Below are 24,495 nucleotides of genomic sequence, written 5' to 3'. Positions count from 1 at the left end.
AATGAAATTACAGACATTTTAACAGTAAAGTACAACACACTTCTAAAAAGGTCAACCTTTTAATTAGATATTGCCACAGCTATAGTTTGTTACATGCCTGCAATATTTAAGAAGTTTAATTTGGAGTTTGATGCACATCTATTTGTGAGCACTTTGAAAGTCTGTTATTACATAGATCCATAAATTAGAAGTTTATCAGACAAATCATGGTAAATTGGAAACTAGTGCTACTCCAGTATTTACTAGAACTTTGATGCCACTGTTACTTTTCAACTTCGCAACATTGTTCAAGTCCGTGAATGTGACTGTATAACCACTGCAAGACATAGCACATTTATTATGTTAAAGAAGCAAATGAATCAACATCATTCAATTTCTTTTATTTCAGAGATTCACAGCAGTAACAAGACTGATGACCCAGGAATACTGTTAGACTGTGTGATGGTGTGAGCTTAGAAAACTTGGAATGCAGGTTGAATTAAATAGAGGTGGTACACGCTGGGGAATCAAAAGGTTTTGTACTGCAACACGAGCACTGAACACAAAACACACAATCTAGAATGGCTAGAAAATTAACAGTGCTTCTCTCAATGTTAGGAAAGTGGAAAGAGATAAGAAATGTGAAGAAGCTGAGGAATTGTAGGCCACTGAACTGCTTGAAACTTTAATTCAATCTTAAAGTACACAATGCTTTTCTGCCACCCGCATTAAGTTATTACAAGTACAAGAAAGAAAAACAAAAAGAAGGAATGTTGTTAATAGGAAGGTAGTCATGGCCTGGTGGAGAAAATTTCCCAGCTCCCCATGCATTTAACAAACACTGTGACACAGCTAACAGACTGCACTCAAGTCACACCAGCAGAGACAAACTCAGTGGTCCTCATTACAGCAAGAAGAAAGTTCACAATCACAACACCAGAGCAGGAAGCAGATCATAAGGTGCAACATCTAGTTTGCGAAGGTCTGGCGCACAGCAGAGGCAATGTGCTTGGCGCTGATCCCGAAAATGTCCAGCAGCTCCTGTGGTTTGCCGCTACGGGGAACATCGGTCACTGCCAGCCGGGTCACAACAATGCCAGGCTCGTCACCCACTGCAGAGAGGACTGCTTCACCAAGACCACCTGCACACAGGAAGAGATTGTTAGCAAACTGCACCACCTGGTGTTATCACTTAAAAATGCATACAGTAAAACTTGCATATAATAGATTCAGGTGGACCAGTGAATTTAGTCCATTATAATCAAAATCTGTTAATTTAGAAAATGGACAAAATCTGTTATATGCATGTAACAGATTACTTACAGTCAGGAGGCACTGAGCAATCTATGGGGTTCTCCCCAAGAAAAATTTGAAGTTTCAGAGGCAATCTGGTGCGTTTCAGGTATATTTACCCCCCCCCCCCAAAAAAAACAAAAAACTTTTGTTCGGTCAGGTCAAATTTTCCACCCGAGTCATGTCACACAACTTGTATTCTGCTACCAGTCCTTAATCAAAAAACATACATTGTGGCTCACATTACACAGTAAAGGAAATGACAGTTCAAAGAACTCAAAAATAATAACTCAGTAAACACAGCTCCCAACTTTTAATGTCCACAACAAAGTAAACAGTTAGGAGAACCACAGCGCAGCCCCCAAAAATGACTTAATAGACTCCCTTAACTCAAAACAAAAATAACCCTTCTTTTGAGCTTATTAACAGCTTTAAAACCAACACAGAGCATTACCGCCACCAACTGTTTGGGTGTGGAACTGAATGAATGGATTCCAAAATACGTTATCAAAAATAACCCAGAAATGTTCACCACGTGAGTTACAACCCAAATTTCTGGACAACTTTCATCACTGACTTTAACATGCCCCATCTGATGCGGCAGCTTGATGTTTCCAATCCAGTTCAGATTCAAAATCAAGATTTGAAATACACCTGGTTTTAGTCAGCTCTCACCTGAGTGATCTTCTCTGACCCACAGAACCAGTTGGCAAGGCAACTGGCCTGTGGGTCAAGGTCAAGTATGTATAATTAATTCTGTAAATTCAGCTCCTTGGAACTACACACCACTCAACAGCCAACTTATGAAGCTGATGAAGGAAGAGGGGAGGAAAAAAAATCAAATAAAACCAGACTCACCCTCCTTGTAGTGGTCCTCCACAGTGATTATTCGTCCCCCTGTGGCTCTGGCACTGGCCACGATAGTAGCTGCATCCAGGGGCTTGATAGTGAACGGGTCAATCACTCTGATATTTTTCCCTAAAAGAGATAACTACTTTAGATATGGCAGACAGCCATATCTTCTTACTGAAGAACATACGACTCTGATAGACTGATAAGAATAAGAATATATGATTATGAATTGCAGGCTTAAAATCAACTCCTACATCAATCGGGTATCCACTAGAGAGCAGTCAGTGTTTGTGTACCTTCACTGGCAAGCACATCAGCAGCAGCAAGCGCCTCATGCAGAGTCACACCAGCGCCAATCACAGTCACCACGTCGCTGTCAGACTGGCGCACTACCTGGTGAAGTAACCACAGATTTCACTCATGACATTTGCTCTCTGCATTAAGATCTGGAACCACTTTTTACAAAAACACTCGACTTAAGTGTGCAAACATTCACGACATTGCATACCTTGGCTATGCCCACTTCAAACTTTTCATCTGGGGAGTAAATGACAGCAGTGTCTGGTCTACTAGTACGGATGAAACAGATACCCTGAGAAGAAAGAACAATGTGTTACCGCAGAAGAATGTGGCTTGTGCACTTTCGGCAAAAAACTTGCTATACAAATTCAATAAACCTTTGTGTTGGCTGCGAGCTCCACAGCCCTCTCTGTGGACACGGCATCACTGGGGTAGAATACTGTACATGTTGGAATAGCACGGAACATGGCTAGGTCTTCCAGGGCCATCTGAGAAGGACCATCCTCACCTGATGGTACAGTCAACTTGGTTTGGAACAGTGCACAAATCACTAAAAAGTATAGACATGAAGCAGATAACTTACCAATGGAGACTCCACAATGGGATCCTACTAGGTTGACATTGGACTGAGAGATTGCAGCCATACGGATCTGGTCATACGCTCTGGAAAGGAAGGCTGCAAATGTGCTGGCAAAAGCAACCGTACGGTCACGGGTGGCACAGCCAATGGCAACCCCCACCTGCAGCAGATGCATTAAAAAAAAAAGTTTTGTTCATGCCTAAGATGAAGCATCAATCTAAAGAGTGATTTATGCTTCTCAGTTTGCAAATGTGCTTCAGAAGTCATTCACGTAGTTGTACACAGTGTCCACTAGGTGGAAGTGTAGCATTTAACATACAGAAAGACTTGTTGCAGAAAAGTCCTCATTACCAAATTCAACTAATATTTTACCAATATTGGTCAAAAATAAGTGTCACAAAAAGGCTGCTTCACCTGATGATTATACATCACTCTATTTAAGAGGAACACAGAATTTTTCAACCTCTGCACTAGCGCCTTGATATTTCTGGGTTCAGTGTTTTACTTGGGATAAAAAACATCCCAGTGTGGTGTTGTCAACAGTTCCTCATTCCTGTTTCAAGCAGAAGAACAAAGCCCTCACAGACAGTGAACCTTTGTGGACTTGCCAGGTAAAAATAGAGTAAGACTGACTGCTGTCACTGGAATCTGTCATTTTAAACAGGTTTACATTTAGTAATGTACACGTGCACACATGTACCTGCTGTCAGATACTTGACACTGGAAAAAAGCACTTTATTGTGAAATTTTCATCTCACCCCAGAGGTCTGCTTTGCTTAAAGGTCCAGAAATCTTAACTAAGAAGTTGGCTCAGGTTGTAAAATCTCAGTCTTTCCCTTTAGGACTGACTGATTTAGGTTTACTGTGGTTGTGATTCCATGTTACTGATGCCTTACACACACCGTATTTGACAATGAAATCATTTCAAAACTCAAATGTTCTGTACCATATTCTGCTCTGCGATGAAACACTCAATGTAGCGATCAGGGAAGGCCTTCTTGAAGGTTTCTGCAAATGTAGAGTTTTTGGTGTCGCCGTCGAGGGCCACCACTCTTTGGTTCGCCTTGCCAAGCTTTGCCAGAGCCACACCATATGCACGCCGTGTTGCCATCTGACAGGGGAGGAAACAAAATCACCATAAGCAACAGCATGATTTCAATGGGTCCTTAACAGTCCTTGTGTGTTTAGAAGTTGCCAAATGCATAAACACTTTCACACCAAGCAAACATCTAGACCACAGAAGTTCATCATCACCGCAAACTTGTACAAGAGTCTATCTTCAAATATTAGTTTGCACTGAAAGGAACACAGACAATGGACACCTACCTTGTCTCCCTTTTTGTAGGCTGGGGGTTCTGGCAGTGAGATGATGCTAAGGTCTGCAGGTGCTGTATCCTCATTGGGTAACTCTGGGTGCAGGGCCTTGTTGGGGACCTGGATTTGAGCCTGCAAGTCACTCAAGAGCTCATCCACACGATCTTTCGGCATTGGTTTCCCATGCCAGTTATCCTGATCCTCAATATCTGCAAACAAGGAATTATTTAATCATAAGTCTTTCATAAAAGTATCAGAAATAAAGCTCAAACAAACCAGTAATCAAAACTGTACTTACTTTTGAGTCCTTTACCCTTCAATGTCTTGGCAACAATGCAGGTGGGTTTATCTTTTACTTGTTGAGCCTGCCAGAACGCTTTGCACAGCTCCTCCACATCATGCCCATCAACAACATACGTGTTCCATCTGGACATACACGTTGCACTTTTAACAATGTACCAAGGACACAGACCAACCAAAACAAGATCTATTTCCATCCGACATTTTCTTAAGTTGTCAAATCAACATAACAGAAGGCTGGAGGAGGTTATTTCACACCAATATTGAAAAGAGTTTACCAAAAAATTAGACTGAAGCTAAGGAGCAGACAAAATGGCACTTGCCCAAAGGCTTCACAGCGCTTGCGGTGAGTTTCCATGTCATGTTTCAGAGGAGCGGCCTCGCTCTGTCCGAGTCGATTGACATCCAAGATGGCCACCAGATTGTTCAGTTGGTAGTAGGAGGCAAAGGACATGGCCTCCCACACTGATCCCTCTGAACACTCTCCATCACCCAGAAGGCAGTATACACGGTAACTACAACACACAAACCAAAAATCTGAATATTTTAATTATCTGATGAACTGAGTGCGAGGATATTACTTATCCTTCAAAAACAAAATGGCATACTTGTGCAAAGAGAATCCCCTGCTGGTAATTTGTACCACTGCAAATAACTGGCTAGTGTTTGTTCACTGTGTTAGATAAGTTGGGAGGCATTTATAGATGCAGACAAACTGAGATTTGGATAAATATAATATTGCAGTTCTGCTTTCAATATTTAAAGCTGGAAGGGTGAAAAAAGTATGTAGACCAAAACTGGTTATAGTTAATACACCATACAGCCTGTGTGTTAAAATCTGGTGTGGTAATAACCTTCTGCTGAAGAGTGCAACATGCATTTCATGGGATTTATGTTGCCAAGAAGAATCAGATTAAGTCTTCTGCTCAGTGAATGGCAGGTCCCCATCACTGCATAGTCTGTGGGCATGTCCACAGTTAATCCAATCGACTGTGGACTGTGTGTGAGACTGCGCTGAGTGCAAATCTATGCTTCACTAAGAGCCACTGCACACCTCAGAGAGTTGTGTTAATCTCCCCTTGCACCCCATGTACAGTCACTGCACACCACTGCCATCTCAGGTCAATGAACTTGATCACTTCAATCAGCATTGTATTTTAAATTTAGTTGTTTAATTGCAGCCTGGCATCAAAATTAAATAGTCAAATCCACATTTAAGCACACACAAACACACCACACACATCTTCAACTGCTTTTCCAAGATCAGGTCAAGGGAGGCTGGAGCCTAGCCCAGCAGTCATAGGGCGTGAGGCGGCGTAGACCCTGGACAGGATACCAGTCTGTCGCAGGGCCACATACAGACAAACACACTCATTCAGACCTGTGTGCACACCTACGGACAATTTAAAAAGTTTCCCCATTCACCTAACCTGCATGCCGTTGGATGTAGGGAAAAAGCTGGAGCACCCAGTGAGAACCCATGCAAACGCCACAGGTGAGAACTGATCCATGACCTTCTCACTATGAGGCAACAGTGCTAACCACTAAGCCACCATGCTGTCCCACATTTAAGCAGCAATGACTTATTTCACGATGCACTAATATAATAAAAATCAAAGTCATCTGATTTATTAGCTGAAACATGTCCTGCACATTGGTGACAATAACATCCAGGTCGGAGGCGCTGCTCAAGCCTAAAGGGATTGTGGTTCTACAATATTCCCATCCAATTATTTAAGTTGGTGGATTGTGATGTGTCTGGAAATCAGTTTTTTTTTTTTTGTACATGTTCAAAACCTTCCCAAATGTAGTCTCAACATTCAACAACACTACCATTACCACAGATTATACATTTTCATGACCTAACTGGGCATTTGATTTAATTTTTTTAAAGTACAGAACTGGGTGTCCAAAAAATAAATAAGTAGGCAATGGGACACCAGCTTTACACCCAAAAGGGCTGTAACTATATAAACTCATCTCATTACTAACAGAATATGGCTGACTTGTATAAATACCTGGATTTGTCAAAGTGTTTCCCAGTGTAGGCCATACCACAGGCAGCCCCAAGACCCTGTCCCAGGGATCCTGTAGCTACATCAACAAACTCCAGTTTCTGATCGAAAGAAAGACACCAGTTAGACTGGACAAACTAGTATTACAGACATTAAAAAGCCATGACTGTTAGAAAGGAAATGAACAGATTCTTACTGGTGTGGGGTGACCCTCCAGATCAGAGTCAATCTTGCGCAAGTTAAGCAGATCAGACTCTTTCACGAATCCTGCCTCTGCCCAGGCAGCATAGAGGACAGGTGCAGCATGACCCTAAACACACACACACACACACACACAAAATTGATCTTTAACAACAAAGGAAAATAATTTAAACATGTGACCCTGAATGTCCAAAAGCTTAAAGTAGCCAGCCAACCTTTGACAGGACAAAGCGGTCATTACACTGGTTACGGGGGTCATCTGCTTTGTAGCGCATTGTGTGGAAGAACAGAACAGACATGATCTCTGCTGCACTGCAACATGATGTGGGGTGACTGGAAAAAAGGAGAGAGAAAAAAAATGATAAAATTCCTGTTGCTGATAGTTCAACAACAAATAATAGCATTGTTTTTAAAGAGAGACCAACATGCACATGCTTGTGATACTCTGAGGAATCTTGATACAAATTATGGATTATTTAACAGCGCAAGTCCACAAAAGAAAAAAAAAAATTCCTAAGTTGTGTTAAAGCAAGGTCAACTTCAGTGCTGAAATATTTTTCCTGTACCAGGCATGAAAGCATAAATCTAAGACAATTCAACTTCAGACTGCCTCATTTAAAAACCAAGGGCACACTTGTGAAACTGTTAGTTGCCAAATAAAGGTGACTATTGTAAGACATGTTTGGCAAACCCACATTTCTCAAAAGCACTTCCAGTTCCCTTTATGCGTTAATTTACCAGCTGCAATATTTAACCCATGCTAGACACACAAACAGAAGGTTACTGGAGTCACACACTCACACACCATGGTCACTGTTAACTGGAGAATTCAATTACATTTACCCATCGTGCTTCCACTGAGAGATGCCCTGCTAAAAAAAAAAATAAAATTCAAGAGTTGTTGCAAAGAGAGTAGATACTAAAAATCACATAAAGATGCAAATGATATGTTTTGAGTTTAAGATTAAGCATTACTATGAGACAGTACTGGATCACAGATAGATACCAAAAATGGGATTTTGTTCAGCACTTGGAAGAAAGTCACAAATCTGTCAAACTATTAAGGAAGTGATAAACCAGTTCCAAAAAATAATATAACTGATGGGTGTAGTGCAAGGTGAAAATTGTGCAATGTCTGCATTACTGGAAAACCCAATGGTAATATAATGAACCCACTTACTGTAATGCAAGTGAAACAAATGTAAAAAGGCAATCCAGGTGACTCACAAAACTGTCAGTGTCTGGCCTCGATTCTGATATTTTATCCCCCCACACACACACACACACAAAAAAAAGGTACTGCTATAGGCGCCGCAGTCTTGTTTGAGGGCGGACGCTAAAGGGGTAAAATATGATGCAATTTTTCTACATCTGAGGGCAGCCCTTGTCTGTCCCCATCACAAAATGGCATTGAGTTTTTGGGCAAATTACACGGCAAACAAAGTGAAAATGCAAGGAAAAAGTGACAATGCTGTGGAAAGCGGACATGTGTTGCGGTTTGATTATGACTTGGAGCTCTAACATCTCAAGGCGGCTGTGCAGGCGAGAGAACACAGTACTGTGGCTAGGTGTCTAAGCTAACACTTACCGACATGAACTCTTTCATTTGCCTCGTTTTCCCTTCTCCATTGGGAAATGAAAAAACTGCACTTTTCGCAACTGCTTCAGTGATTGCAGCCGAAAACAAAAAAACAGTGCACCATTTTTCCATTAGAACTGATGCTCTTTGTGGGGAGAGACGAATCCCCAGGTGAAGTGTGGGAGTGTCAGCACAAACCACTGAGGATGGGGATTCAGCGGAAACCATTTGAAACCGGCATGTCTACTAGGTGGTGGCAGGTATGCTTTAAAGTTTACCGAGCCAGGCCAAAGGGTTTGTGCTGAAAGTCCTAGACTCCACTCTGGGATTAGTCTCTCCAGTGTCTGTGCAGGCTGTCCCCAAATGTGGTCAAATCCCACCATATCGCGCAATGAGTACACTGCCCTAATGCAGAATAAAAGTGATCTCCACAACGAAGACTTACATATGAGAAATAAGAGTTCTCAGTATTTCTACATAAATCCATCTACCTACCTATCAATCCATTCATCCATCTATCTATGGTATAGGGATGTGAATCGTACAACTCACGATTCAATTCAATTCCGATTCTTGGGGTGACGATTCAATTCAGAATCGATTTTCGATTCAAACAGCTCTGAGAAATAGTTATATTACTTAAAAAAATGTTTATGTTTAAGAAAATGCAGCTTCACAAGGTTAATCAAGTGATTCTAGATGTAAATTTACTTATCTGCTTTGCTCATTCAGAGTTGGATGGCAGTTTAGCGAAGCGCTGGTCAGTAGTCGGCAGAGACCGCTGCTCCGCTCTGTTCAGTTCCGGGTCATAGCGTAGCATGTGGGCTTGCGGAGTTTAAGTGTTTCTGAAGTACTTGACTTTCATTTTGCAGATTTTGCACACTGCATAAGTCATGTCAAGCTCCTTCTTACGTAGCAAATAATAAAATCCAAAATGCGCTCAAACATTTGCCTTCAGCAAAGACGGTGCTGGCTGAATTAGCTCTTCGTCCGCCATGCTAAGCTACAGCCCACGAATGTTTGAAGCACGCCGGACCCTCCCTTCGCGGGGACGCTGTAGTACGAAAGCCGTTGCCTGACAAACAGTACACGCAGCGAGTAAGTAAGAAAATGTTTAAAGGAGACCTGCACTGAAATAAATGTGGTCAGATTTCAGAAAGAAATAGCTGATATGTATTTATAAGACCCTTATGAATGCAGTAAAGTAAATCTGTAAGCCTAAGCCTAGTTTAAAAATGACAAATTTGCAGCTAAAATTTAGCCCTCTGTGAAAACAGTTTGTAAATCTGGATCATTTCCATGACGTCAGGGACAAGACGACGCGCTCCTGCCTTTAGTCCGATCCCGCACTGAAATTGATTTTATCTGTTAGTAATGTTACTGTTATACACATCCTGGTTTCAACATCCAAAAGTAAGCTGCAATGAATGTGAGATACAGCTCTGATACATGATACATGCTCAGATCAGCGGCGACAGACAGCGGGCGACATTCTTCCCCCACGCCTCCCTCTCTCTGCCTCCGCTGCGCTTAACGAGTGCATGCGCTCGTTAAATTCTGCCGCGGGCCACTCACACCCCCTCGTGTCTGCTGTGCAGCCGCAGACACGGCTCTTTCTACTGAATGGTGCAGCCTTGGCACAAGTCCAGAGACTACGCTCGCCGTTTTAATGCGAAGCAGCTGGTGACACCTGTTGCTCGCAAGGACAGACTTGCGGCAAAATCCGCAGCATCGCACGTCTCGGTAATCGGAGCCGCAGAGCTCCGTGGCCGCTGAGAGAGGTTTATATCGTTTTAATGACTTGAATTCTTTGCAGGTCTTGCCTCAGTAGCCCGCGACGGTACACCGGAGGCGAAAGACAGTAGACTTTCAATGCAACACCACTCAAACGGGCATATGAAAAAGTCCCCTAAAATAATTTTCAAGCCCAAGTAAAAGAAATGTGTACTCACCAAGCGTACCCCAAGACAATATGAAGTTTAAAAAAAGTAGATCCTTAGAAGAAAAAGACATAAGACAAGAAAAAGGTGCAGATGAAACCTGACGTAAATCCACAAATTACAGTTGGCGCGCACAATGCATGCTGGGAGAGGGTCTTCTCCGTGACGTCTCGGCAGCGTCCATGATGAGAGGGACAGTTTTGCAGAGGGCTAAATGTTAGCTGTAAATTTGTTATTTTTAAATGAAGATTTCTCCGTTGAATGACAGATCTGGGCTTGAAGATTTACTTTACTACATTCAGAAGGATCTTATGTGTAAATATAGGTCATTTTTTGGTCCAAAGATCTGACTGCATTTATTTCAATGCAGGTCTACTTAATGCCTTTTTAAAAATCAATTCTTGGACATTTTGGATTGAGTCAGAATCGTAATAAATAAGAATCGAGATTCGGACGTGAATCGATTTTTTCCGGCACCCCTACTATGGTATTTTTCTTACATTTGTTAACTTTCATGATATGATGCTTGCTCTGTTAACATACTTATTTTTTATTCTAATCCAATTAAATTTTTTCCATAAATCTGATTGGTTAATTGGGTGAGATTTCAGACCTTATAATATTGTGCTAACTGTGGCAAAATATTCAACTGTTTCACATTTAGATGTATTACTCCGCACCCTGACAGGTGTTCTGACAAGATGTCAATCCTGTCGACAGGCCAGGCATCTACGCAACTGCACGTGCAAGTGCAATATTGTCAGGATGCGGAACTGTTGATTTATGCGCCGGGACGTACAATTCGACAACACCGGCTGCGCGCACTGCCAGCTGATAGCGCAAGAAAGTAGAGTACTGACTCCAATGCTGAAATGGGTGAATTTAAACTGTCATACAAAGGTATTGATGTGGCTTCTGATACAGAATTACTGTTTCACATTTGATGGTTTACTCCGCCCTGACTGCTGTTGGAGTGACGCTGCCTCACAGTAAGCCTCGCAAACCGAATTACCTACAGAAAAATAAACCGTGCAAACGATGGAATTGGATTAGAATGGGAATAACCCCCTTATGTCTGATGATTTGCGGACATTCCTGCTGTTCTACGGTCGCAAATATCAGTTTTTTGCACACTGTGCTTTGCTTGAGGGCACTACAGCAGACAAGACTTATTAAATGGTAAATTGCAAATGGACTACATTTATATAGCGCGTTTCCATCTGCATCAGACGCTCAAAGCACTTTACAATTATGCCTCACATTCACCCCAATGTCAGGGTGCTGCCATACAAGGCGCTCACTACACACCAGGAGCAATAGGGTATCAAAGACCTTGCCCAAGTGCCCTTATTAGAATTATTGTCCCCCCCCCCCCCCCCCCCCCCCCCCCCTTCTAATGTAATTTTTGAACTCATGGAGACCAACACTGAAAAGCTTCCTTTTGGGGACCCCCCCCCACCCACTGTGTTAAACCTACCTCAACATCATACATCACTTTATTGAAAATACATCTTTTTTCCCCATCTGAATGACAAGTCAGATTATATATTTGCCATGCTTATGTATATAGACTATACACTTAAGTGGTAACATACAGTTTTGTGCAGAACTGCCGCATTGTTTTTTGGCACTGTTGGAGGTGGGAAGAGATTGTGCACCTTATTGTTACAATAAAAACTGGCTGTTCGTGCAAAATTTTGTGGAGGTTTTTTTGGGGGGTGGGGGGGCTCTTGTCCAGGGAGTAATTCAATGTAGAACTACCACTGGCCATAGTAATTTGTTGACCGCCCCTGAGCTCCGGTTTTGCAACCAGCTGCATGTCAACATCAATGTAATTCATAAAGAATGGAGATGTCTTGTTTTGGGGGTGGGGAGGGTTGGTCAGTTGTAGTTTGTCTGCATTACAGCATTTAGAAAGAGGTGGTATTTGATTTAAAATAGCGATTCGCTTTGCAGTTACTGATTTTGGAAGGACAAATCTTTGAATTCAAGGTCAGGCATTACCCCGAGCGCTCTTTGGTGGCCATTTTTGTCTGAAAACATTGCCGAAATCAGTACAAATGCATGCAATTTGGTCACTTCTGTACACATGTCCAAGTTGGCGCAGACATCTCTAACTCAGTAGACCTTGGATGCTGGATAACTTTGCGCAATCAAGGACATCTGTGTTTTGGAGCCTATCTTCCCATTTGATGCCCATAATTCTTCTGAGACATCGCAGATGGAAACTATTCAGATGACGTTCCTGTGTTTCATTGTTTTAGGTAGATAATCAATGCAAGCAAACATTCAGCAAGCTGCTGTGCTCTAAAAAACGATTAATGTTCCAAACAGACATCAGGAGCAGCAACACATCTGGCAGTCCCCCCAACCTACCCGAAGCCCTTCAGCAAGGAGGTGAGCAACTGTGTGTTGAATTAATCGATTATTATGGAGAAAAAAACAAACAAAATCAAAAATCATTCTGAAATAAAAAAGCCTACAGTCTATTTCAGAATGATTTTAATGGTTAAAAAAAGCATAAGCTATCACTGAAATATAATGTTTGGTCAGTAGTTTGGAACTCAATACAATCAAAGAAATGTTGAAGAAGAAATGTATCGACAAGGCAACAGTGCTTCCCACTATACGGCTAGAAAGTGCCGGTTGCTTTTCATGTACCATTTTGAGAACGGCACGCATTTCCAAAATGCCACAAGAAACCACCACCACAAAAAAAAAAAAAAAAAAAAAAAGTACTTATTTGGAGTCAGTTGTATCCCTGGCAAGGACAGAAATGAGCAAAAACAATCACGAGAAATCTGTTAAACATCCACTGACCAAATATGTGCCTGTTACGGCGCAATCAGAAGCCCAGAAAACGTTTTCATACTCTTGCTTTCTTCCAGGTCTCGTACACAAGACCAAAGAGCAAGAGATGTAAACTCCAGTCTCGAGGCATCATGGCTGACTGTGTTGGCAGTGAGAATGACACAGACCTTGATTATTTTTTTATTTTTACTGTTGGAGCATTGATTCCTTGAAAGATTTCTTGCGAAAACGTGATCTTGGTGTCCAAGGAAGAAAATCCAAAGTTGGGCTGCACATGAACTGAAAATTCAGGTTTTGCCTGACTCATTAAAAAAGTACACATCCTGTGCACCAGCTGTACTGCAGTCTATGAAATTCGCCAAAATAAAATAGATGCAGGCCAATTTCAGCATGCGGGCAAAATACGAGTGTCATTTTTTGAATGGTTTATCTAGTAAAGAATAAAAACTGAAGGAAATCAATTGTAAGGCCTGAAAAAAGTTTCTGTTGGAAGTATTTTAGCCATAAGGTCAAGTGCGGAGGGGAAGTGTTGGCTTTTTAAATACTTGAAAGATACTAGACTCATGGAGAGTCTTTCGTGCTGCTAAAATGGACTGATGCAGCAGGTGGCAGCAATGGAACAATAAGAATGCTGGCTGCCATTATGACAAAATAAACAGAACATGGAAACAGTTTTCCCATTCCAAACATGCCCACTTAAACTTTTTTTTTTTTTTTAAACACCATATGTCTAATGCAGTGTGTTATTAGAAATAACATAAAAAGGCGGATATGTCATATAAGGGTTCATAAAGGAACGCTTTACGGGAGTGAGTGTGAGGGGTGGAGTTGGTACACTGTTCACTGTGTGCCGTTTTGACCGAGTGGAGCTGATAATAAGCCATCTCACAGTTTCAAGTGTGCATGTCTGGGAGAGCCTATAGCACTTCCGGGTCAATGGTCACGGGATCCAAGCACAAGCTTGCTGCAGGCTTAAACAATACAGCTGGAGTTTACATGTCTGCTTTCTTCTTCACTACTGTCACAATTACCCATGTTTTTGCTCAATCTCTTGTGGCTGAGCGCCACTTGTCACTCTAAGAAGTTGACACCGACCAAACAGGACCACGTAACTACAACCCCAATTCCAATGAAGTTGGGACGTTGTGTGAAATGTAAATAAAAACAGAATACAATGATTTGCAATTCCTCTTCAACCTATATTCAATTGAATACACCACAAAGACAAGATATTTAATGTTCAAACTGACAGCCTTTTTTGTTTTGTGCAATTATTTGCTCATTTTCAATCAATCAATCAATTTTATTTATATAGCGCCAAATCACAACAAACAGTTGCCCCAAGGCGCTTTATATTGTAAGGCAAGGCCATACAATAATTACGTAAAAACCCCAACGGTCAAAACGACCCCCTGTGAGCAAGCACTTGGCGACAGTGGGAAGGAAAAACTCCCTTTTAACAGGAAGAAACCTCCAGCAGAACCAGGCTCAGGGAGGGGCAGTCTTCTGCTGGGACTGGTTGGGGCTGAGGGAGAGAACCAGGAAAAAGACATGCTGTGGAGGGGAGCAGAGATCAATCACTAATGATTAAATGCAGAGTGGTGCATACAGAGCAAAAGGAGAAATAAACACTCATTGCATCATGGGAACCCCCCCAGCAGTCTAAGTCTATAGCAGCATAACTAAGGGATGGTTCAGGGTCACCTGATCCAGCCTTAACTATAAGCTTTAGCAAAAAGGAAAGTTTTAAGCCTAATCTTAAAAGTAGAGAGGGTGTCTGTCTCCCTGACCCGAATTGGGAGCTGGTTCCACAGGAGAGGAGCCTGAAAGCTGAAGGCTCTGCCTCCCATTCTACTCTTACAAACCCTAGGAACTACAAGTAAGCCTGCAGTCTGAGAGCGAAGCGCTCTATTGGGGTGATATGGTACTATGAGGTCCCTAAGATAAGATGGGACCTGATTATTCAAAACCTTATAAGCAAGAAGAAGAATTTTAAATTCTATTCTAGAATTAACAGGAAGCCAATGAAGAGAGGCCAATATGGGTGAGATATGCTCTCTCCTTCTAGTCCCTGTCAGTACTCTAGCTGCAGCATTTTGAATTAACTGAAGGCTTTTCAGGGAACTTTTAGGACAACCTGATAATAATGAATTACAATAGTCCAGCCTAGAGGAAATAAATGCATGAATTAGTTTTTCAGCATCACTCTGAGACAAGACCTTTCTAATTTTAGAGATATTGCGTAAATGCAAAAAAGCAGTCCTACATATTTGTTTAATATGCGCTTTGAATGACATATCCTGCTCAAAAATGACTCCAAGATTTCAAAAGCAGCACTGAGGTCTAACAGAACAAGCACAGAGATGACTCCACTGTCTGAGGCCATAAGAAGATCATTTGTAACCTTCACTAATGCTGTTTCTGTACTATGATGAATTCTAAAACCTTACTGAAACTCTTCAAATAGACCATTCCTCTGCAGATGATCAGTTAGCTGTTTTACAACTACCCTTTCAAGAATTTTTGAGAGAAAAGGAAGGTTGGAGATTGGCCTATAATTAGCTAAGATAGCTGGGTCAAGTGATGGCTTTTTAAGTAATGGTTTAATTACTGCCACCTTAAAAGCCTGTGGTACATAGCCAACTAATAAAGATAGATTGATCATATTTAAGATCGAAGCATTAAATAATGGTAGGGCTTCCTTGAGCAGCCTGGTAGGAATGGGGTCTAATAGACCTGTTGATGGTTTGGATGAAGTAACTAATGAAAATAACTCAGACAGAACAATCTGAGAGAAAGAGTCTAACCAAATACCGGCATCACTGAAAGCAGCCAAAGATAACGATACATCTTTGGGATGGTTATGAGTAATTTTTTCTCTAATAGTTAAAATTTTATTAGGAAAGAAAGTCATGAAGTCATTACTAGTTAAACTTAAAGGAATACTCGGCTCAATAGAGCTCTGACTCTGTCAGCCTGGCTACAGTGCTGAAAAGAAACCTGGGGTTGTTCTTATTTTCTTCAATTAGTGATGGGTAGTAAGATGTCCTAGCTTTACGGAGGGCTTTTTTATAGAGCAACAGACTCTTTTTCCAGGCTAAGTGAAGATCTTCTAAATTAGTGAGACGCCATTTCCTCTCCAACTTACGGGTTATCTGCTTTAAGCTGCGAGTTTGAGAGTTATACCACAGAGTCAGGCACTTCTGATTTAAAGCTCTCTTTTTCAGAGGAGCTACAGCATCCAAAGTTGTCTTCAATGAGGATGTAAAACTATTGACGAGATACTCTATCTCACTTACAGAGTTTAGGTAGCTACTCTGCACTGTGTTGGTATATGGCATTAGAGAACATAAAGAAGAAATCATATCCTTAAACCTAGTTACAGCGCTTTCTGAAAGACTTCTAGTGTAATGAAAGTTATTCCCCACTGCTGGGTAGTCCATCAGAGTAAATGTAATTGTTATTAAGAAATGATCAGACAGAAGGGAGTTTTCAGGGAATACTGTTAAGTCTTCAATTTCCATACCATAAGTCAGAACAAGATCTAAGATATGATTAAAGTGGTGGGTGGACTCATTTACATTTTGAACAAAGCCAATTGAGCCTAATAGATTAAATGCAGTGTTGAGGCTGTCATTCTCAGCATCTGTGTGGATGTTAAAATCACCCACTATAATTATCTTATCCGAGCTAAGCACTAAGTCAGACAAAAGGTCTGAAAATTCACAGAGAAACTCACAGTAACGACCAGGAGGACGATAGATAAATAAAACTGGTTTTTGGGACTTCCAATTTGGATGGACAAGACTAAGAGTCAAGCTTTCAAATGAATTAAAGCTCTGTCTGGGTTTTTGATTAATTAATAAGCTGGAATGGAAGATTGCTGCTAATCCTCCGCCTCGGCCCGTGCTACGAGCGTTCTGACAGTTAGTGTGACTCGGGGGTGTTGACTCATTTAAACTAACATATTCATCCTGCTGTAACCAGGTTTCTGTAAGGCAGAATAAATCAATATGTTGATCAATTATTATATCATTTACTAACAGGGACTTAGAAGAGAGAGACCTAATGTTTAATAGACCACATTTAACTGTTTTAGTCTGTGGTGCAGTTGAAGGTGCTATATTATTTTTTCTTTTTGAATTTTTATGCTTAAATAGATTTTTGCTGATTATTGGTAGTCTGGGAGCAGGCACCGTCTCTACAGGGATGGGGTAATGAGGGGATGGCAGGGGGAGAGAAGCTGCAGAGAGGTGTGCAAGACTACAACTCTGCTTCCTGGTCCCAACCCTGGATAGTCACGGTTTGGAGGATTTAAGAAAATTGGACAGATTTCTAGAAATGAGAGCTGCTCCATCCAAAGTGGGATGGATGCCGTCTCTCCTAACAAGACCAGGTTTTCCCCAGAAGCTTTGCCAATTATCTATGAAGCCCACCTAATTTTTTGGACACCACTCAGCCAGCAATTCAAGGAGAACATGCGGCTAAACATGTCACTCCCGGTCCGATTGGGGAGGGGCCCAGAGAAAACTACAGAGTCCGACATTGTTTTTGCAAAGTTACACATCGATTCAATGTTAATTTTAGTGACCTCCAATTGGCGTAACCGGGTGTCATTACTGCCGACGTGAATTACAATCTTACCAAAGTTACGTTTAGCCTTAGCCAGCAGTTTCAAATTTCCTTCAATGTCGCCTGCTCTGGCCCCCGGAAGACAATTGACTATGGTTGCTGGTGTCGCTAACTTCACATTTCTCAAAACAGAGTCGCCAATAACCAGAGTTGGATCCTCGGCGGGTGTGTCGCCGAGTGGGGAAAAACGGTTAGAAATGTGAACGGGTTGGCGGTGTACACGGGGCATCCATTTTGAAATGGATGCCTGCAACACATTTCAAAAAAGCTGGGACAGGGGCAACAATGTTCAAAGAACACCTGTTTGGAACATTCCACAGGCGAACAGGTTAATTGGAAACAGGTGAGTGTCATGATTGGGCATAAAAGGAGCATCCCAATAATTTAATGTTGGATGGAGCAATCCAACATTAAAATGCACGTGACCTTCAATTCCTCAGGTGGCACTGCATTAAAAATTATCCATTTTGAGCGCACACGTGGGTGGAAAAAAAAGAAAAAAAAAAAAAACACCCACACACACAACTGTCTGCTGCTGCCGCTGCTCTACCCTCAAACTCTCCCCAGAGAGGAAGAGTCTGACATCAGAGGAGGAGTTTTAAGGTTGATATAAGACTAACTTTTGGTTGTGCAAGTAACTTTTTTGGTGTAAGTAATGTTTTTGTTACTAGCACCAGTGCAAGTAGGTTAAAAAAATGTATGTCGACTCCTGGACTGGCCTGCCTGCAGTCCAGACCTGTCACCCATTGAAAATATGTGGCACATTATGAAGTGCAAAATACAACAACGGAGACCCCGGACTGTTGAACAACTAAAGTTTTACATCGAGCAAGAATGGGAATTCCACCTACAAAGCTTCAACAATTAGTGTCCTCAGTTCCAAAACACTTGTTGTTGTTATAAGGAAAGGTGATGTAACACAGTGGTAAACATACCACTGTCCCAGCTTTTTTGAAACGTGTTGCAGGCATCCATTTCAAAATGAGTAAATATTTGCACAAAAACAAAGGCTATTAGTTTGAATATTACATATCTTGTATTTGTAGATATAGTTTGAATTGAATATAGGTTGAAGAGGATTTGCAAATCGTATTCTGTTTTTATTTACATTTTACACAACGTCCCAATTTCATTGGGGCTGTAGTTAGCATGCCGGAGTCTTGTTCGTTATCAGGATTAACCAGATAAATCACTCCACCAACTAAGAATGGTGAGAATGAATACCGACAGGAGCCGGTGGGAGCAAAAGAGTGATCAATCTGTTCATCCTTTTTGTGTGCGGGTTTGGTGAGTTTACCGTGTTGAGTCAAATTAATCCACAGACTCCTGGTGGTGCCCTTCATCTCCCCCAGTCTTCCCAGTACACTGGACGATGCTCAGCGGGTCATGGGAATAATGCCGCCGGATTGCAAGTTGTCATTGCTTATTGTCGGAAATACAACGGTATCTGATTGTCTTCGAACCTCCGACTTTTGGTCCCGATTAATAAAAACATTCTTGGTCCAATAATTTCACCTAGCCCCCAGCTGTTCCTCTTAATCATGGCCCCAGTTCAGAGAAGAAAACCCACAAAATAGAACTGCAGTCCTATTCCATTATTCCTAGCTGGGGTATCCTGGTGGCCCGCATTAAACACTGTAGTAGAGAAGCTTGAATCTTCGACTGGACTGGGTTGCTTGAAGTGAGAACACTGTTTAAACACTAATTTTTTTCAATAATTTTCAACATAAACGCTTCTGACCACATAATAGATACAATCCACCAGACTTATTGAGGAAGTGATATGCAGAGTGTATTTTCTTTGGAGGTTCATCATCGCTTCGTTATTACATCTGATTCTTTGTTATAGATACTGAGAGTTGTCACTGTATTCCTTTGTTCTTTTCTTCTCAAATTATATATATAAATAAATGCTTTCGAACCCCGTGGGACACTCCATCAAGAGCTTTTTAACTGCAGCAACTTTAAGATATGCTGTTGGAGCTGGAATTATCGCAACTGCTGCCAACAGACAAAGAATACTGATAAACAGAGAGAAATTATGCTGTTATTTACTTCCACTTTCCCGCACATGCCCACACAGATAGCAGGCAGAAAACACCAGACTCCAAGCAGATGCACTTAGAAAATACACGGGAAGATGGCTTCAGATTACGTGTCAACTCTTGATCCCGAAGATCAAAAGCGATATTGTAAGGAATTAAATATCGGAGACGACAACCATGAAGAATTTCAAGCTTTTGGAGGCGTACAATTATTTTATCAGTCGTTACGTGAGGGATCGCTGTTATCAACCTGTTGATGCAGTTAAATGCAGTTCTGCGTGTGCACCCAGTGCAAGGCTGAGGAAAAAAAAAGAGCCAAAGGTTTCTCTGTGCCCCCCCCCCCCCCCCAAAAAAACACCACAATGAGGCAGCCGCTTTAAAAATATACACCCGGACACTGATTACATACACCTGTGTGGATCACATGACGTCCCCCCAAAAAATAAATATCCACAAACAAAATCAGCCCATGTGTGTATTCATACATTTATACAATGTAACAACCTGAAAGGCACCAGACCAGCGAGAACTGAACCCTGGGTTCTTGGACAGCTGCCTCTGTGTTTCTTCTCGCTGGTTTTATTTTTTCGGCGGCTTACAGTCAGTTTGACACCGTGAGCCCAACTTTACACTGTGTTTGTCCATTTCTGGACAATTCTGAGCCAAACCACATCCGATCCTTGAGGCTAAATGCTGAAAAGTGATTGTCATCCATCTGGACGTGTTTTTATGCACAGCGCTGATCTGTCAGTGTGTGATGGATCAGAGTGCACGGTTTGAACTGTGACATTTTCAAATTTACACACAGTCAGTGGTTGCATAAGAGCTGTCTGCCTACCGTGTGAGTCCCGCCCAGCGCATGACATCATCGCGATTCCTTCTTTTCACCTTATTCAGTAAGTCAGGGTGGGCGGCTCCATTTTGTCAAGCAACTTCCGGTTTGCCACTGTGTCAATGATTAGCTATGTAGGAACACAGTACGCTACAAGAGTCTGAACATGAGCAGCATTAATTGCTCAGTTTGTGAGTGCCACAACAACTGGAAGAAGAGGAAACTATTACTTTCAGAATGATGTTTTGAACATGGAAAGGAGAGATGAGGGGTGGGAATGCGCATTTAACTTGTGCTGCTGGCTAAAGGCGCTGAATTTGAAAAATCCACCCAAACGTCCCTATGGCTGTTCTTTTCATTTTATGGAGAAAAAAAAAAACCCACACCACTGGATCTTTACCCAGAGAAATGGTTGGACTATAACGCTCTGTTGAAGAAGCCACAGCGGATGCTAGTGAGACAAACAGGTAAGCTGTGTTTGTAGCAGTAGCATTAGCTGTTATCTTATTTACGCATTTTCTGGCGTTTGATACAACGAAGCACGGCACGAAATACGGATACAGACCTGTATCTACAGACACCGTTCTAAAGATACGGAGGGTGTCTTATCAACCAATCAGAATGCACAAATATGTCCGTACCCGTACCATATGCGGCTAAAGGTCCGGCAAGGCTTCAAAACTCTTCCGTACATTGTATCTTCAGTGAACCTTGGTCCGTACCTTTAGCAGTCCTGCAGAAGATACAGATGTACTTACCCGTAGCCACTTTGTTTCAAAAAGGTTTTTGTTTCTACCCATGTAATATCTTCTGTTGTTCAACATTGAAAACACCGCTCACCTGAAGTCCTAAGACAAAACAGAAATGCCCGTTGTAAAAGTGGGCGGGGCTGAATAAGGTGAATAGCGCCGCTTCCTTAATGACCCCCTGGGGATCAATAAAGTTACTCTACTATATCTCCCACAATACAGTGCGTCACCTGAATGAGATAGCTCATAAAACAGAGTTGCGAGGAAGCAACCTTCTCTCAATCCTTCAACAGTAATGGCTTGCTAAAACAGTTGCATTTTCACGCATTCTTATAAGTATCTGTAAAACTATGTTTATTATGGATTAAGACAGTTGTTTGACTGACGCTGTCAATGACCGACCGAGACAACCAGGTCGCACATGCGCATTTCCAGAGTGTGAAATGGTTTATTTTTTAAACAGCCAGTCACATATTTGTGAGACATTGAGCAAAATAAAATCTCAGACAGAAGCCCTTTAGTTAATCAATACCACGAGGCTGCGCATGAATAAAAGTGATACGGCACTTTCCGATCTTATGGTTGCTAAAGTCGACAGTAAACTCGCAAAGTGATAGCAAAGTGCTAACTAGCGGATAACTGGGATTCCACACCGCGTGAACAGTCTACAGCACGTGGTATGAAACCAGACTCTTCGCCAGTTTTCTTATTAGCCGATAACTTACCCGGAGTTGGAAGCACATGTAGCCTTAACGGAATAAATTCTGAGCTTGTTAGCGACATCCTTCAGTCCCTGCAGAGTTTTCTCATCGGGTTTATGGTAGCTGGACATGATTTCTGCCGTCTTAAGGTTGATATCTATTACTTGTGATACAAAAACTCTGCGCCCGCCCGGTGAGACTGAGTGAACGCGAAGAGGAAGGAGGACGGAAGAGCCAACTTCATAGCTCCCTTACAGCCACGCCCACCTGACGATCATTTATTGGACGAATGGTGGCGGGACTTCTCCAATGACGTATGACACCGACGATTCGAACCACGCCTCGAAATATAATAGCTGTGCCGAGATGTGCTTCATGGAGGGAGCACGCAGTATAGCTATATGTGTTTCATTCACAGAGCCATATGTGGTTTCATTACAGTCCACAACAAGCATATGGACAAAAGCTTGGTCGACAGATTCCCAATAATTCAAAACGATTAGCAATGTTGTAGCAATAGACAAGAGCTACCTTCATTTCCCTGATTTTTGGCCCTGCTTTCTGTTGTGATTTCAAAATTGAGGACATTAGGTCAAGTTGTTAAAATCTGAGCCAAAATTCGTATGTAATGACAATTCTTATGATTACCTTCTATTTTATATCTAATTACATATGATTGTAACAGATTCTTGCTGATTACGCAGGCCCCATTTGGGTATGCATTTTTAAAATCTCATTGTTTCTCCTGAAATTGCAGACAATCGGGTATCAAAAATTGGTAATGAGCAACAGCTCAGAAATTACCAGGGGTATATTTCTGTTCTGGGTTACTGTTGGACTGGGTCTGTATTTTTAGGAATTACATGTACTTCTTGGTTCAGACAAGAATTGTAGATTATTTTCAGCTTGGCTGTAAACTTTGTGTTATCTGATCATCAGTTGTCACGACACATGGTGACAAGCTGAATCAATTTTACATGATTACTATGCGCTTGGTTTCAGTTTAGAAGGCTCCGGGTTCAAATCCCACCCCTGCCACATTTCTCCATGTAATGTGGAGTTGCGTCAGGAAGGGCATCCGGCGTAAAACCTGTGCCAATTCAACATGCAGATCCACCTTGGATTTGCTGTGGCGACCCCGAGTGCAAACAAGGGAGCAGCCGAAGGGACTTACTTACTGTGTAGTTTGTGGAACAAAAGGCAAGTGTGTTAAATTGTACAGGAAGACTGGATGGATCAGGCACTCCAACTACATTAGTGGGACAGATATGTGAAAAAGATGTTCACATCTGGCAGAAAGTGTGAAATTTTGCATATAGGGGTATTTTCAAGTGCTGAATTCAAAAACTGCCAGATCGAAGGGGTCTAACCATTGGGTTGGCTGCCATCTTGAATTCCAATATGGTTACTATTTTTAAATATTGATAGCCACTATCTTGGGACACAAGTTACTGAATTTTGTATACAAGGATATTTTGATATGCTGAATTAATAACACAGTTATATTATGAATACGTTAGTTATTAATTCATAATACAGTTAATTTAATTCTACTCTACATTTCACATTTTAATACTGTGCAGGCCTTAACATTCTTTATTAAATTTTGTTTGAATCATTTATGTCTTGTCTTTTCAAGGGTGTTTATGTTTTCTTTTGAAATGTAATAATGATTCACATTGTGTTTGGGCATACTTGTATAACATTAAAAATTTAAGGCACTCAAAGAGCATGTAGAATTTGTAATGGCAAGAATGTCAAGAAATTAAAGAAAAACTTTTGTTGTAATGTTGAAAGATAAAAGAAAAGAGATAAATGTGGATTACCAATAAAATTTCATCAACTCTGTCCTGGCTCAAAGCCCCCCCCAAAAAAGAGAAAAAGTTAGAAAAAAAAAATCTTCCCTGTACTTTTTGAGAAATCATGCACACAGACAAGGCCATCATGTTATCTTTGTGATCTGTCAGTATGGACCCAGAACAGCAACAGCTAATTTTCATAGTGAAATTAAAATGAAATCTTGAAAGACAAAAACCTCAACTGAACAAGAAAACACTGGCAATGAAACATCTATTGAAAAAGTTGTATTATACTGAAAAACAGTGCTGGGACTGAAAAAAGAAGTGCACTGAAACATAAAATAGACAAAACATTAATTATTAAATTTTTTAATTATCAATGATCAATTATTAAATATATTTTAAAATTCTGATGTGTTTTACAATCAAAATCTAAAAAAAAATCATTTTGATATGTTTTTGGAATAGTGATGAATTTTACAGTCACAATTTTTACGTTTGTCAATATCATTTATTTATTTCCACTTTCAAAGTTGTATCCTCAATTATTCTGCCCTATCATTGTTTTGGAGC

At 41.3% G+C, this 24,495-nt stretch overlaps 1 protein-coding gene and 1 long non-coding RNA gene across 2 annotated transcripts; one reads left to right on the top strand and one right to left on the bottom strand.

The window, feature by feature from the left end:
- Positions 1 to 359: 359 nt before the first annotated feature.
- tktb (transketolase b) lies at positions 360 to 22,334 on the bottom strand. The gene is made up of 14 exons (XM_034172535.1): positions 22,148 to 22,334; positions 7,050 to 7,167; positions 6,830 to 6,943; positions 6,637 to 6,734; positions 4,942 to 5,133; positions 4,617 to 4,744; positions 4,331 to 4,527; positions 3,951 to 4,115; positions 3,008 to 3,164; positions 2,802 to 2,932; positions 2,633 to 2,716; positions 2,421 to 2,517; positions 2,131 to 2,250; positions 360 to 1,121 (listed from the first exon to the last, which is right to left on the bottom strand). Exons 1-14 carry the CDS (start codon positions 22,252 to 22,254, stop codon positions 949 to 951), a joined length of 1,881 nt encoding a protein of 626 aa, XP_034028426.1. The 5' UTR covers positions 22,255 to 22,334; the 3' UTR covers positions 360 to 948.
- Positions 3,074 to 3,328, top strand: LOC117512455. Its single transcript, XR_004561295.1, has 2 exons — positions 3,074 to 3,190; positions 3,247 to 3,328. It is a non-coding gene; the product is annotated as an uncharacterized LOC117512455 (long non-coding RNA).
- Positions 22,335 to 24,495: the final 2,161 nt, after the last annotated feature.

Source organism: Thalassophryne amazonica, chromosome 6 (genome assembly GCF_902500255.1).
Source record: "Thalassophryne amazonica chromosome 6, fThaAma1.1, whole genome shotgun sequence".
Taxonomy (NCBI): domain Eukaryota; kingdom Metazoa; phylum Chordata; class Actinopteri; order Batrachoidiformes; family Batrachoididae; genus Thalassophryne; species Thalassophryne amazonica.
Note: the sequence above shows the minus strand (reverse complement) of the source record. Positions and strands in the feature narration are given on the sequence as shown.

Coding starts and splice junctions, on each gene's coding strand:
- tktb (XM_034172535.1), bottom strand. CDS start 22,254: ATGTCCAGCTACCATAAACCCGATGAGAAAACTCTGCAGGGACTGAAG. Junction 6,735..6,829: donor TGGAGGGTCACCCCACACCA/GTAAGAATCTGT, acceptor TCTTTCGATCAG/AAACTGGAGTTTGTTGATGT. Junction 3,165..3,950: donor TCATCGCAGAGCAGAATATG/GTACAGAACATT, acceptor CATCTGCTGCAG/GTGGGGGTTGCCATTGGCTG.